This window comes from Pezoporus flaviventris, unplaced genomic scaffold (genome assembly GCF_033815535.1).
Source record: "Pezoporus flaviventris isolate CSIRO_AGI_PZ_B2104156 unplaced genomic scaffold, CSIRO_AGI_Pfla_v1 ptg000013l, whole genome shotgun sequence".
NCBI classification, from domain to species: domain Eukaryota; kingdom Metazoa; phylum Chordata; class Aves; order Psittaciformes; family Psittacidae; genus Pezoporus; species Pezoporus flaviventris.
This window is the reverse complement of record NW_026892561.1, coordinates 29,986,953-30,001,321: the sequence shown is the minus strand read 5'-3', so window position 1 is coordinate 30,001,321 and position 14,369 is coordinate 29,986,953. Positions and strand designations below refer to the sequence as shown.

The 14,369-nt window shown below is 43.8% G+C and overlaps 2 protein-coding genes across 3 annotated transcripts; both read right to left on the bottom strand.

Annotated features, from left to right (window-relative positions):
* Nucleotides 1-3,295: 3,295 nt before the first annotated feature.
* Nucleotides 3,296-7,950, bottom strand: RPL22L1 (ribosomal protein L22 like 1). Its single transcript, XM_061451101.1, has 5 exons — nt 7,902-7,950; nt 5,274-5,596; nt 4,901-4,993; nt 4,391-4,512; nt 3,296-3,607 (listed from the first exon to the last, which is right to left on the bottom strand). The coding sequence occupies exons 1-5, from the start codon at nt 7,948-7,950 to the stop codon at nt 3,463-3,465; spliced, it is 732 nt and encodes a 243-aa protein (XP_061307085.1). The 3' UTR covers nt 3,296-3,462.
* On the bottom strand, nt 5,660-14,213 carry EIF5A2 (eukaryotic translation initiation factor 5A2). 2 transcript variants are annotated; one of them, XM_061452552.1, is made up of 5 exons: nt 14,065-14,213; nt 13,518-13,710; nt 11,961-12,065; nt 9,771-10,400; nt 5,660-9,608 (listed from the first exon to the last, which is right to left on the bottom strand). In XM_061452552.1, exons 2-4 carry the CDS (start codon nt 13,680-13,682, stop codon nt 10,038-10,040), a joined length of 633 nt encoding a protein of 210 aa, XP_061308536.1. In that variant the 5' UTR covers nt 13,683-13,710; nt 14,065-14,213; the 3' UTR covers nt 5,660-9,608; nt 9,771-10,037. The 2 variants fall into 2 exon arrangements, with proteins under 2 accessions (XP_061308536.1, XP_061308537.1); XM_061452553.1 differs by having other exon boundaries at nt 13,518-13,707.
* Nucleotides 14,214-14,369: the final 156 nt, after the last annotated feature.

Sequence of the window (14,369 nt, the reverse complement as noted above, 5' to 3'; positions counted from 1 at the left end):
TTTCAATATTGTAAGGCCTTTTAGATCTGCACATTTCTGATCTCAGGGTTTTCTTTTTATCTTTAAAAAGAAATAATTGTTATGTGTTTTTGTCTTTATTTGGTGTAATTGGATCACTCCCACCACTGAAGCTTGCTTCCTGCTGTTGGGTACATTGAAGCCATTATTATTTATTTTTCCACAGGCCTCTCTGTCTCCAATTACTTTGAGCTGATGTTATGTGAATATGTTGAGTCTGTGCCTCCTTCAATATCCGACACATGCTGGGTCTGTTGTAGACATAGTACCCCAAAACATTTTTCACGTATTTCCTGCTATTATTTACCTCTTTATTTCTGATCCTGCTGCTTTTGGGTACATGTTAAAGCTGGTTTTCATTGGGTCTATAGGTGAGAAGGGCAGACGGACAGAAAGCATATGGGTATACAAGAACATGTAGAAGTACCTTTTATTAGTGGTGTTACGATTGGTGACATCCTGTGGGTTTTGTTGCTCTTTCTTTACTGGAAATCAGTGATAGTTTTGCTGCAGGAAGGGTGATGGAGACTGATGGTGAAGAAAAAGAACATCTCTGTGTGCTCATAATAAGCAGCTTATGTGGTGGTGCTGCTGCTCTGGCAACAGCCGTGTAGCTCTTAGGCTTAGAAATTTGTTTGCTTTTTTTTTTTTATTTGCCAGACATTGAAATTTTCCATGTGTGGGAGGTCTCTCATAAACTTGTTTTGTTTGGAGGAGAGCAGTGAAAGTATTTTACATGAAATGGAGAAACTTTAAATGAAAAAGGGGTGAGAATATAGACATATTTTTAATATATTTTAACATATTTTTGAAAAAATTTGCTGTATTAAAGCCATGTAAAAGTTAGAGTGACACTGTTCTCCTGAGCCCTGAGCTCGCAGGTGTTGGCCTTGGCCCATCTGCTGTGCTACCGGTTCAATTGGTGCTTTGCAATGATTATTCCTTTGCAAATTGAAGTGCTGGCTTGGTGGACTAGGGGTCTCAGCTGGGTGGAGGTGCATCAGAGTGGTGTTCCATAACTCACTCCTTCCTGCTGCATTTTGTGCTTATCCCTTTTGGAAATCCTAAAGCACCCAGAGCATGTTACTATGTAGCCCTGGGGACTAAACTCTGCAGCAGCCCTGGTTCTCTGTGAAGCCTTCATGCTGTGGGTGCATTGTATTTCCCTCAGCTTCACTGCCTGGCTGACACAGGAGCGTGTCTCTGCAGCTATGAGGACAGCCCAGTCCTCCGAGCAGGGCTTTTCTGGGCTCTTGTCCAGCACTAAATATGGAAAATTCTGTCAATTCTGTCGGTTTTCAAGCTGTTCAGGATCTTTTAACTTTCTAAACAAAGATGAACAAAACTGGTTATTTTATAGCATTAATTTTATAGTATTAATTACTTTATGCGAACAAGGTCTGTTTCCTGCCTGCCACCTGCATTACATCTGCCCCCTTCAGCTGTGAAATACATGAAGTTAGGAAAGAATCACTGTGTTTTCCAGAGCTTGTCTGATTTCCCATGACTCAATATCCCTAACTGCCCGAGAAAGCTCTAACAGCCTGCACGCTCAGAAGCATAGAGCCAGACAGGCCTCAGGATACAGCTATCACAGCTTGGACAACACAGCAATAAAACAAAGATGCTTGACTGGTATCTGAAGATGCAGGAAGGAAAAGGTTTCTAAATTTATGAAAACACGCTGGATCCACACTTACAAGAAACTTGGAATTTGGTTTTTCAAGTTTTCCATGTTGTCAAGCATCAGAAAAGGAATTCCTAGACTCCATCGTCACTGCAGTGAAGCTCAGTGAGTAATACAACACACATGACTGCCTTGGCAGTTTTCCTCCAACCCCAGCTATGAAATGAGTAGCTTTGCTTGAAATCCCAGGCCTTGTTTTCGCGTCTTTTGACTACAGACAATCTGTATCTGCTGGGCCATACAACTACATGGGTAGATGCCAGCCTGCTTTAGGAGGAAGAACAACTAGGCAACATGATTCCATTAGCTCCAATTTTGTTTGTGCTGGTTCCATTTAATCAGAGCAGCTTTGCTGTGTCAGTCTAGCATTCAGGATATATTGTCACATAAAAGCTCAACTATGGAAAAAACAGGTGGGGATGGATTCTGAAATACAACTGTCAGTCATGCCCTTTGCTTAACTTAGTGCAGCAAAACCAGACCAGATAGTTTTCAACTATTTGTAGCTTTACTGTGGAAAACAATGCTGTCTGCTCAATACAGGCAGCATTATATAACTACACAGTTATATATATTATCTATATTGTATTACATAACTACTTTCTAAAAGCATTAGCAATCTTCTGTTCTTCCAGAACAGGAAGAACATAACCACCTTTATTTTCTGCTTTGATTGATTTTTCTCAAATAGGGATACTCACGGCAGTGCTCTGGCATTATCCAGTGCTCCAGATCACAGGCCAGGACTTCAGGTGTTTTATTTCCACTGAAGCATATAAAGCTCAGTACATAGGACCTTGGAAATAATCCTTAGCCTTGCTGCCAGTTAGACTCACTGCTTTTAGCTAGCTCTGAAACAGCAAAATGACACACATCAATATGGCAAAGATTACACAAGTCGCTACTGTCTCCTCTCCTCTCCCTGGGCCACCCTTCAGGAACAGACATTGACAAGTAGAAAACCCTAAGGCTGCTGCTAACATTCATCTCCCCTTCTGTAGTTTTTAGATTTAGGTACAGCAAGTGGGTGTCATGCAACTGTCAATGCATTGCTTTGTGCTTTGTAACTCTCTAAATAGTCTGTCTCAGAGATTTGCCAGCAAAAACAATGCTGAAATAATTACTAAAAAATCACCAGAAAATGAAACAATTTAGTTGGCACAATTCAGCCTAAACTAGCAGATTTGTTCAAGCTTAAAGTTCAGTATCAGAGCCTACATGGATCCTCGCTTTATGATATTAATAAAGCATTACTAACACCAGACTTCAACACTGTGCTACAACCAATTCAAGACTTGAATAAATCACACAGAATAAAAAATTATTATAAAAATTCATAACCCTGTTTTTAAACAAACAGAATTAAACTTTTACTAAATATTGTCTCATTAGCTTCACATATATTAGCAGAACAAACTGGTACTTCCAGTCACAGGAAGCTCTATTTTTACCAAAACGGTTAAACACTGATGTCACTGTCCTCCTACATTCATACTGGCTGAAGGGCTCAGTCCTTTTCTACTTGGACTCTTGACACCACACTGAGCAGCTCTGATTTCTAACAGTGGAAGGAAAACTGCAAATCAAAAAATTCTCCATGCTGGTTTTTAATTAGAACTTAGAAAAAAGGCTAGAAAACTATACCCATGATCTGTCAAACAGGGTACAAAGTCTTTATTCACCAATAAGTTAAGTATTCTTATAAATAGATGTTCTTGTCTTTTGTACACTGCATGTAGTACAAAGCTAAGCTTCAATTATTCCTCAGACTCCGATCCTTCTTCATCTTGGCTGATTTGGAAGTAGCGTAGTTCATAGGTCTCCTTGTCAGATGCAACAACACGAAGCCAGTCACGCAGGTTATTCTTCTTGAGGTACTTCTTGGTGAGATACTTTAGGTACCTTAAAAACAGTAATTATATGTTACAACTCTCTTGTTTAACAACCCTTACTGCTGTCTGCGCTCCATTCAAGACATGGCTCCAGGAGGGGACCAACACACTGATTATATCCATTCATTAAAAATCACCATATATAACAGGGTACTTTCATTCCAGGTACCTATGAATTTGCTATTTGATGCTTTCTGACTACACAGCACAATGCCAGTAACTCAAAAGCACTGAGAAGTGGTTCTAAACCTTGGTCTAACAGGACAGATACTTGTGTATCTGTATCAACAAATGAAGGGGGGTTGCAGGGAAGGAATGGCTCATTAGGAAGGAACCTCTCATCAGCACACACATCCACTGCACACCCTAACACACTGAGCAGTTTAACGCTCCATCTGACTCAACAGGTTCTTCTGCAACAGCATGTACTGCATACACATACGTTTTAATACAACCAAGCAAGTAATGAAACAGCCACCCATTATATGAATACAGCATGGCTTTTAAAAGCCTATCTTTCCTTGATACACTTCTAACAACATATACAAAGCATCTCTGTATTACTATGCTTATATTAGAGAGTATTAATTTGCACTCAAGCCCTAAGTTTTAAAAAGCAGAGGTTTTTTTGGTATCTAATGCTAGAGATCTGTTTGAATTATGTCTTCCACAAACATTTACAAGCACTATGAAGGTCTGAGCCAACACCTCCTCTGTATGTATCTGAAGCACATCATGTTCAATATACCACTGCTCAAAATCACAACCACAACAAAAGGAAACATATGCCAACCTTTTAGAAAACTGCTTCTCGGATGTCACCGTGATCTTGTTCTTCAGGCGTTCAATATGAACAGTGTTGCCCAAGTTTCCAGTTTTTCCATTGACCTTAACCTTCTCCTTTAGGAACTGTTCCTGTTTCAACATTAAAGGAATAGAACACTAGGGAATGGCACCCTAGATGTGAACTAGGGAAGGGACCCTAGCCATATAGCAATATTAAAAAATCACCATTTACTGATGTCCCGATAGCAAGTATTTACAATGCAGTAATATTCTACAGAGTGCAATTAAAGAAGTCACGCCTGGGCTAAACCAGTATTTAATTTAAAACAGTTCTATTCATGGACAAGTATAAGCCATCTTAACTATAAATACAACTAAGCTTTCAAAAGCACCAATACTTTAAAGAACAGCTGTTGATTTTCTAATTTAAAATGTAACTTTTGAGCTGGGATCCAGATATCGTACTAAGGTTATAATAAAAACTGCGCACCAGGAGTATGAGCAAACCACGACTTACAAAATTCCCAGAATCGAAGATTCCATCTTCCACAGGATGGGTCAAGTCAAGGTAAAACTTCCAGATGGATTTTTTTGATTTTCTGTCCTTTTGCTAGAACACCGGAAGAACACCCATCATTATCCATAACACCCACACCAGCAGCTTTTATCAGCGCGGGACACGGCAGAGGGCCTTCGCCTGGGCAGCTGGACTAGCCGCAGCCGGCTCACCCGGCCCGGGACCCGCCGGCCACCACTCGAGGCGACGGCGAGGTCATCAAACCGCCTGGCCGGGCCCGGCCCAGCCGCCCCCTGTGCTTGGGCCCGCACTCACCGGTGCCATGCTACCGCGGCCCGGCCCAGCCGCCCCCTGTGTTTGGGCCCGCACTCACCGGTGCCATGCTACCGCGCCACGCTCCCGCAGAAAGGAAGAAGCGAACGGCTCGCCTCGCTTTTATAGTCCCGGAGGTGACGTCACCACGCAGGCAAGCGGCGCAGAGCGCCTGCGCTGCCAGAGGCAGCTGGGAGGGGGAGCCCGCCCTCGGCAGCCATGTTACGCTCGCGGCGGGGCGGCAATATCGAATGAAGGAGGCAGCCGTGTGTTTGAGTTCTGATTTTATTTCTGTAGGACAGGAACGCAAGCGGTTCTCTTGCTCTCGTAACAACCCGCTGGCCGCGCCGCTCTCCTCCGGGCGCGTGGGCTGACAACAGTGTTCTCACTGCAGCCAGGTCAGCGCAGGAGCCTGCCGACGCACTCAGCCTTGAAGCAACCCAGATCCCCGCAGCACTGACATCTTTATTAGTTCTGGAGCAAAACAGTGAACATACATCTTTCCCCTGATCATTGGCATGGTGTTGAAAACAATACAGCTTCCAAAACACACACACATTTGAACCACCAGGGCTGCTGCTCCCGGCTCACACCAGTTACAGGGCTTGGTTTTCACCATCACCAGGAAAAGCAGTCATCACCATCATTCCTCTTTCCCCAGAGTTCTGAAAGCCACACCAAACAATAACGCTTAAATATACAGCACAGGACAGCAGGGGTTTTCTGCGATACAGCAATACACAGCAAACATTCGGGTTTCAACTCACAAACCAAGTTACTCTCAGATGCCAAATACTGTAGGGCCAGACTGTAGGTGCTGGAGAGGCCTCTGCCCATCTTGGCATGCCCACACCAGACTGCAAATTGCTCCACCATGCTCCCACTACAACACCTCCAGGATCAACACCTTCGTTAACATTCTCTGTGTATAAGCGAGATACTTGAAATATCCTTAACAAGGTCCTTTTCTCCTGAAGTTTAGTTCTACTGTAACAAACTACATTCTAATTACTCAACCAAAAAAAAAAGTGGGATTTATTGAATTCTGAATTCTGTGAGACTGACCTGCAGTAACCATAAGAGTCTGAACTGTCAACAAGTTTGAATTCTTTACAGATTATGCAAAATCACCTGTATTTTGAAACTACAGATCGTGCACCATTTCTGTATACACTGTGGATTAGAAAAACCTGCAAGAGGCTTGAAAGCAGTTACGTCAAAACAAAATTCAGCTAACTTCTTAAGAAAAAAAACAGCCCTGAGAACATGGCTCAACTAGCAAGAGCCTAGTTGAAAAACCACCATTATAAGCAAAAATTAGAAGGATCTATTGAAATCTTAATGTATTACTTGCCAACACTTGAGGCAGGAAACACTGCGGTTTTCCCAATTCTGTAAATTAGTAGGAGAAACTCAGTGAATTGGAGCCATTAAAAAAATGCATTATTTGAACTGGGAATAGTTTTCTTTACCTCCTAGGTTTCACAGTCTTTACTCTAAGCAATTGCCATCAGGTTTTAGAAGATTATAGTTTTCAGTTTTGACACAATTTAAGTGTTAAGACAGTACTACAGAACAAGTACATCAGTAAGATTTGTTTTAAAGTAAAGCTATGAAAGGAGAACTTCCCTAAGCATTTGGTTAGGGATCTTAAAAATACGCGTCTATATGAACTACTGATCACAAAGTTTGTTGCAAACAATTCTGACAGTAAACTGAAACATCTTACTCTGGAAAAAAATGCCTCAAATACATGTTCTAATTTAGAAGCAACTTTTAACCTTACTGAAACTTTGCGATTATGCTTAACTCATGCTTATGTATTATTAACTATGGGAAACTTCATGCATGACAAGCAAATGCTCTGCACTTCCATAGTGTTCGAAGTGCTTCACAAAAGACAACTAAGTATATAAGAACAAACCTATAATGAAGTACTTAATCATTTAAATCTTGCAGAACTGAAGGTTGCAATAGAAGGACATCTGTAAGTCCCAAGGAAGGCTCTTCCAGCAAGCTGGAGGTCATAAAACCTTTATCTTTAGATAGCTGTAGTACCTGTAAACTCCAGTGAGACCAGAACCCCACTTGTAGGAACAGGACAAAATCCAGCCTTTGTCCTGGAGAGCTCGCAGGTTAAGTTAATGCTCAGACTGTGGGCCAGTGGCATCAAATACCTGTCTTCCAACAAAGTTTTAGAGGACAGACAGGCACCTGAAAGTAAACTAAAGCACTACCAGAACAGGGACAAATCAGAGTCTTGCAGTTTTCAAGCATATTGTAAGTACTTGTAATACAGTGATAGCATTAGAACTTGCATTAGTTTGCCATAGCAACCTATGACTTCCCACACAGCTCACCTTGCTGTCAATACCATCAATGGTTTCACCATCACCTCCAAAGCCCACAGAGCCTGTCTTTCAGGTACCTTTTCAATGGAGAAACAAAGGAGCACAGTGCAGACTAGCTTGAACTATTCAGCATGCATGTCAAAACTATTCTGAATGCATCTCAATCTCTTGTGTCTACAGGTGTTTTTTTTAAGCAGTTTTGCCATTTCAATCCAGGCGTTTTTATAGAGTTCACCTGCAATGTGCGTTGTGCTAGGCAAGAGCATGTGGCAGTCTCTTACTTCTGTGTCCCAGGTAACTGTGCTTTATTACCAGAGTATATTTATTGCTGTCTTTACCTTCACTGGTACTGCTCTCCCTGTCACAAGAAGCCTGTAGAAAACACATGTTTTCGCCATATACATTAGGCCCCCAAGATTTGCTAAGCCCTGCCATAGTATGTACAAGGGCAGTTCAGGACAGTTGCCATGAGCCCTCTGGGGATTAAGGAGTATATACTATTAAGCTGAAAACATTTTAAACAGTTCACAGGAGTATGACCTCTGACTTTCACGGCCCACTGTGAATGGAGCATGTATCCAGGGCAGAATGCTACATGCTTAAAAGTTATCCTCAATCAGCCAACAGCCACTGAAGCTTAAGGCAAGCTCATGAAGCAATTTTATCAACTGTGAAGAGAGGTCTGAACCACAGACTAAGAGTTTCCCACTCATGAAGAGTCACCAAGTTTTAGAATTCAAGTTGAACGCCTTAAACAGGAACACTAGTTATCCTTCCATTAACTATTGCTATGAAGCCTTGTGTTTGCCCATTAAGCTACTAACTAGAGGCATGCATGCATGTTTCAGTGACTCATAACGCCTCTGGATGGGAGCTAGCTTTCATAACTATGTAGCAATTTACTTACTTTTATAGTTAAGCCATGGTTGTTCAGTATTGTCTGTAAAGTCTATAGTTTGAAAATACCATAGTTTTATTTTTTAAAAAGAATCACATGCATTTAGTTTAGGCTCGATGCTACAGTTTGTCCCACTTTTTGAGAAAACCCGTGGTCCCTGTGCTACAAAAATATGGTCTACACCTGAAGATTAAAATCTAAAGCTGGAAGCACTGCAACAGATTTCCGTGGAGCTTGTCACCCTTTTATAGTTTAAGATAAATAAAATAAAGGAAAGCAATTGAACTATTTTATTTTTTCAAGTCTGACAAAGGCCTCGAGTGAAAGTCTATAGCTTTAACATCCGTTCTCACCTTTGTGTCCCCTTGACCTATCTATGTCTCATCTACCCAATATTCCAACTGCCTGCCTAAACCACAGGTAGGCTTTTGACACCATTTTATCATCAAAATAAGCCAACAAGTTGGCAAAGAAGAAAACAGAGGTAATACAGTTAAGTTGCACATGGCCACTGGGGCTTGGTCAAGCCAGCTGGCATTTTTGATCACTTGAGTTTCTTGGTCTAAAAGTTGCGATTGGCACCTACAGTTCTGCAAGAGTCCCAATCCACAAAATACTTAAGCATTAAAAAAAAAAAAAGCTACTTTTATTGTTTTATCGTCAGTTCTACCTAAACATGTCAAGAAAAATACTATTTGTGCTCTAGGTCACTTTATAATCCTAGATACCTACCAGCTTATCTAAAAGCCCCTGAATACTGTATTTTGTCTGTTCATACAGACAAACACTGTTTTGCTCAAGCAAATAAAAATATATTCACTAGTAACACCTGATTGGTTTCTCAGATCCATAGCTGAAACCCACAGGAATGTTAAAATAGTTACGATTAAGGAATTAAAATCTCAGTGATTTTGAAAACTGCCAGTTAGCCTGCAACACTAATCCAGAATCCAGCACTGCTTTTTAACAATTCAAAAAAGAAATGAGGTTGCTTGTGAAGGCCAGAGCTTTGGTGACAATAGGAACCAAATTTATAGATCTGTGGTTTGTCCAGACCTGAGCAGCTGCCCGAGCCTGGTGATCCTCTTTATTTGCAAGGCTTTATGGCTACAGCACATTCTTCATTCATTGCACTTATGACAGATATCTGAAAGAAAAGACAAGGTAAATAAGTAAGCTCCAACCTCTGCCAGAGGAAGTTACAGATTTTCATATTTTAACATCTGTCCCATCTCTCAAGAAAAACAGAAGCTGAAGCTGGTAAAAATTCAGCCATTAGAAAGATATCCACAGTACCTGCCCTTCCTACCAATTTGCTCTTCTACTGCCTTCCCTTTGCCATGTTGCCTTGGCCAGCAGCTTGAGGTTCATACCACAGAGGAAGAGAAACAAGCTCCTGCAACAGAGCCTAGACAGTGACTAGGTGTGGTCCAGCACAGACTGTAGTCTGCAGAGCTACTTGCAGACAGGTTTGCTAACAGCAAATTAGACTACCCAGACTATGTCACAAAACTCTACACCTGTCAGCAATTAAGAAAGCCTGGAGGCTCCAATCCACACTGTGTGGTCAGGACTGTTAGGATTTATCTAGATATTTCAGAGCTACACCTATTGTCTTATTGACAACTGGGCCAGGCTTCAGTGCCATACTGAGTGCACCAGTACAAAAAAAGTCCTTCTGCATCTCGAAGAACCAATTTCCCTGCTTCTCTACCCACCCTTCACAGAGATACAAGTGGTCAATATCAAAGTATGACTTCTCAAGCAGAATTAACCATAATGTGTCCTGTCTGCCATCTATACTTGCCTGCACATCTTCATTGGCATTGAATTTTCCTTCTATTTCTTTGCCAAGATCCCCTTCTGGCAACTTTAGATCTTCACGAACTTCACCACTTTCTGTCAGCAGGGAGAGATACCCATCCTGAATACCTATCAGCTGTGAAGAGAATTTCACTTTTAGTAAGTTTAACATCAGTAGCCACCAGTAGACAGTAGCTGAAGATAAGCAGAAAGCAGTCAACTCCACCTGTTACATTAATTCTTTAGTACTGTGTAACAGTTAAGGACCTAATTTAAGTCAATGTTTAACAACAACTCAGAGAGCTGATCTAGAGCAACTGTAGCAAAAGCTAGTCTGCTATCAAAAACCACCAGAACCCTGCTGGTTACTTCTTAGTACACAGGGCACTGCAAAACCCATCCTTGTAAAAGGTCCTGCTTCCAGGTCATGAGTTCAGCTTTTTACATCTATGAATTAGAAACAGTAACTGAAATGCTGTTCACTGAACAGCACTGCTTTTACAAAGCACACAAAGTACACAATAGTTGACCTGTATGTACACTTCTATACCTTCATTTGTACAACAGGATACCATCATTTACATTAAAGGCTAATGAATAAATTAGGGAACATCCACCAAGCTCTGGGCCACTTTTACAATGCTGTTTCCAGCCTAACTGAAAAGCTGGGCTAAGGGTAGCAGCTATTTCAACAGAGCAGGTTAGGGAACTTGGAAGACACAACTGTCAACCCAAAAGGCAACCCTGACAAGTCTGATAAACAGCAAGAATTTCAGAAGCAGTGACGACTCAAGAACAATGAAAGATCACCAACATTAAGAATCTCCTGGAAGGTCTGAACTCCAGCACAAGGCTGGTCACACTTTATTCAAACAGCACTAGCTCTGAGTTGCTAACACAGCGATTTTTGGCTTTGTCGAGGAATTGAAGTGTCCCAGCTGAGGCTGATGTATCAGTTCCTGGCCAGAACTAGTCCCAAGACAATGGGAAGATAGCAGATATGTTACAACTGAGAACCTGAACCATGCTGCTTTTAAGAGCAAACTGTCTGTATCACAGAATGCATTACAGAAGTCTGCCAAGTTCCCTGCATACATGTATTTCAGTACAGAGCTGGGAGCACCAAAATTACTTGAGAACAACTATTCCACACAAGGAGTAGAAAGCACTGTAGCAAGTTAGAATTGGCATCAGATGCCATTTAAACTGTCTTGTTATTTCATCTACTCTGTTTAAGGGCAGAATTTTAAATGAATCTAAGCATATAAATATATGCTTAGATTCAAATTTACTTGAAGCAAGATCCTGATTATCCTTTAACTAATATTAAGTCGTAGCAGAGATAAACTCTAAATTCTAAAGGATGCCAGTACCACAAAGAATAAAGAAGTGACCTTACAACATGAACTAGAGAAAAATCACAGTTCTGAATTGTCTATTACCTGTCATTTCTAAAGAATGCTACTGTAACATGAGATTAGTACAGTAAGGAGCTCTCCATCAGTAAGCCTGAGAGTTTTAAGAATTTAGTAAATGCGGATTTCAGCAACGTCACGTCTATACAGGCAAGTTCCCTTAATTATGACAACAGTACTTAATTAATTGAGGCAGATTTTGGGATGAAGAGAGTTTATGTGTGGTATTAGGAGTATAAAGCCTCTTAATGTGTGGGAGGACATAGTGATTGTTAACTCACCTGGTAATCATTCCTCTTGATATTTGGAACATCCATGTTATGAGTTGATGGGCAAATATCTTCATATTTTTTACCAGTGAAGATATCAATACCAACCAAATGCACCTACAAGGGAAGAAAATTACCATCAGTTACTGCTGGTCCTAGAGAATGCCTAGAAGATGCCACTGCCATCAGTATTGCTGGTTCCACACAGTTTTCTAAGAGATTGTGGGTAATACCAGCTTTTGCCTAGAGCCTTTACTTGTGGTATGAAAGCAGCCCAAGCACCAAGAGAGGGTCTTTCATGCCTTTTCACAGCATACTATAGGAACACTACATGAGAATGAAGATCAGCCATTGTTACCGTCCATAGCTGTTTGTAGTGTTACAGCAGCAAGCTAGAGCTCAGAGTACACAGTGTTTAAGAAAACTCAGAACTTTCAGTACCGAGAAACACAACAGTGTTGGTGACAACATGAAGGTTAAGGGGAAGAGAAGAGGTGGTCATGCACAGAGATTAAAGCAGCTCCCACCTGCCTTGGTGCTAGCAGTAGCTGCTCCCTACAGCTAGTGCTTGGATTACAAGCCTTCTCAAACCCTTTCACAACCACTTCTTAAGAGAACTGGATCTAAAATAATCCATAAAAAAAGCAAGAGGTGGGAGAAAGGAAAATACTGGCAAGGGCTTAGTATACTCTAGCTTTGATAAATCCTAAATATTTTGCCCACCTACATGTATCATACAAGGTCCAGAAACTTATAAATACCACTAGTTGGTGCTTGTAGCAGATCTGTCTCTAAACTCTACTATACCCACTATAAAGTGTTGCTGAATTACTGAAGGGAGAGTCTAGCCTTGGTCTGAGCTCTGGACAGCTACATACATAAGTCAACTGCTTAGGCAGGACTGTAGCCCCAGCCAGCAGGTAAGAATGTCCCTTCTGAGACACAGGAGGGGCAAGATACTCCTCACTCAGTGCTGAAAAAAGCAAAGCAACAGCAAGGCAAGACAGCAAAGTAGGGCTAGAGCAGGCCCACAGAGGCAACGAGTGTTTGCTGAGCTCCTCTGGATTACGTAACAGAAACACGGCTCCTCGAGTAAGTGCTTGAATTGAGTACAAGTGCTTAAGTTGAGCGCTACAATAGTGAAAGTCTGCTAGCCCAGGCAGACAGCAAAGTGTTTTGGTGGGTAGCGACAGCACAGCCCAACCACACCCTAGTGATTTCATCAGCCCCCTTCCAGAACTTGCTCTACCCCCACTACAAAAACAGGCTTTAGCACTATCATCCTTAAAGCTTTTTAACAAGTTGGGTGAAAAAAACCACCCACCCCTTGTCCTCGACCCTTCACACTTTACATTAACGAACATCCCTGAGCCAGCTCTAGAGTGCAGACACACACGTGACACTGCTGCGAGAAAGGCAAAGGCGGGATACAGAACGCTGCGAAATGAAACGCTACACCCTCCCGTCTAGGTTAGCCACGCAGGAGAGCGTGATACCGCTGCGAGGGCTGGGAGCCGCAGGGCTGTGAAACAAGACTGAGGCTTGCCGAGCCTACCCGAGGCCGCTCACCTTGGCGTGGCCGTGCTTGCCCGTCTTGGAAGTGGACATCTCTACGATCTTACAGGGGCGGCCCTTGAGCACCACAAAGCCGTTCTTCCGCAGAGCCGAGCACTGCATAGGGTACGTGAACGAGGCGCCGGCATCGCCCGTGGTGAAGTCGAGCTCGTCGGCCATGGCGGCGGGGGGCTGGAGACAGGGGCTGCTAACGAGAGAGAACACGTCGGCTCGGAGCCCGGGCGGCGGGAAGAGCCGGGCCGAGGGGAAGACGGACCCCAATCACCTCCTCCGGGGAAGAGCAGCGCGATGGCGGCGCCCCGGGGTGGGATGGGCCCGCCTTGCTCTGACACACGTGCCTGCGGGCGGGGAGCCGCCGCACGCCACAGGCCGGAGCCCCTTGCGACCCCCCCACCCGCGCCTTCCCCGCCCCGGTAGCGGCGGCGCCCGCCAATAGGCTCGCCTCACCCCTTCTTCCCCGTCGCCTCGGCGCCGCGGCCCAGCCGCCACCAGCGCGCAGCCCCGGGGGCTGGCCCCCCAGCGGCTGCGCGCCCCTTCTCACCTTGCGAGCCCGTTCGGGGGTGCCGGTGGAGGCCGGTGCCGGGCGGGGCGGGGGCGGGGCGGGTCGGGTCACGGCGCCGCGCACACGCGCCCGACCACTGCGGCGGGCGGCGGGAAGAGGCGGCGAGGAGCGCAGGCACGGCGCACCGCCCAGCCCCACCCTCCCGCTTCCGCCGGCGGGCGCGCTCATTGGCCCGTACCCTCCCCCCTCCCACGGAGCGGGGTCCGGCCCTGCCCCCTCGGCCCGCCGGCTGACCACGTGCTGGGGGTGCCTCTCGCGTGCCCTCACCCCGCCCCTCGCCTACG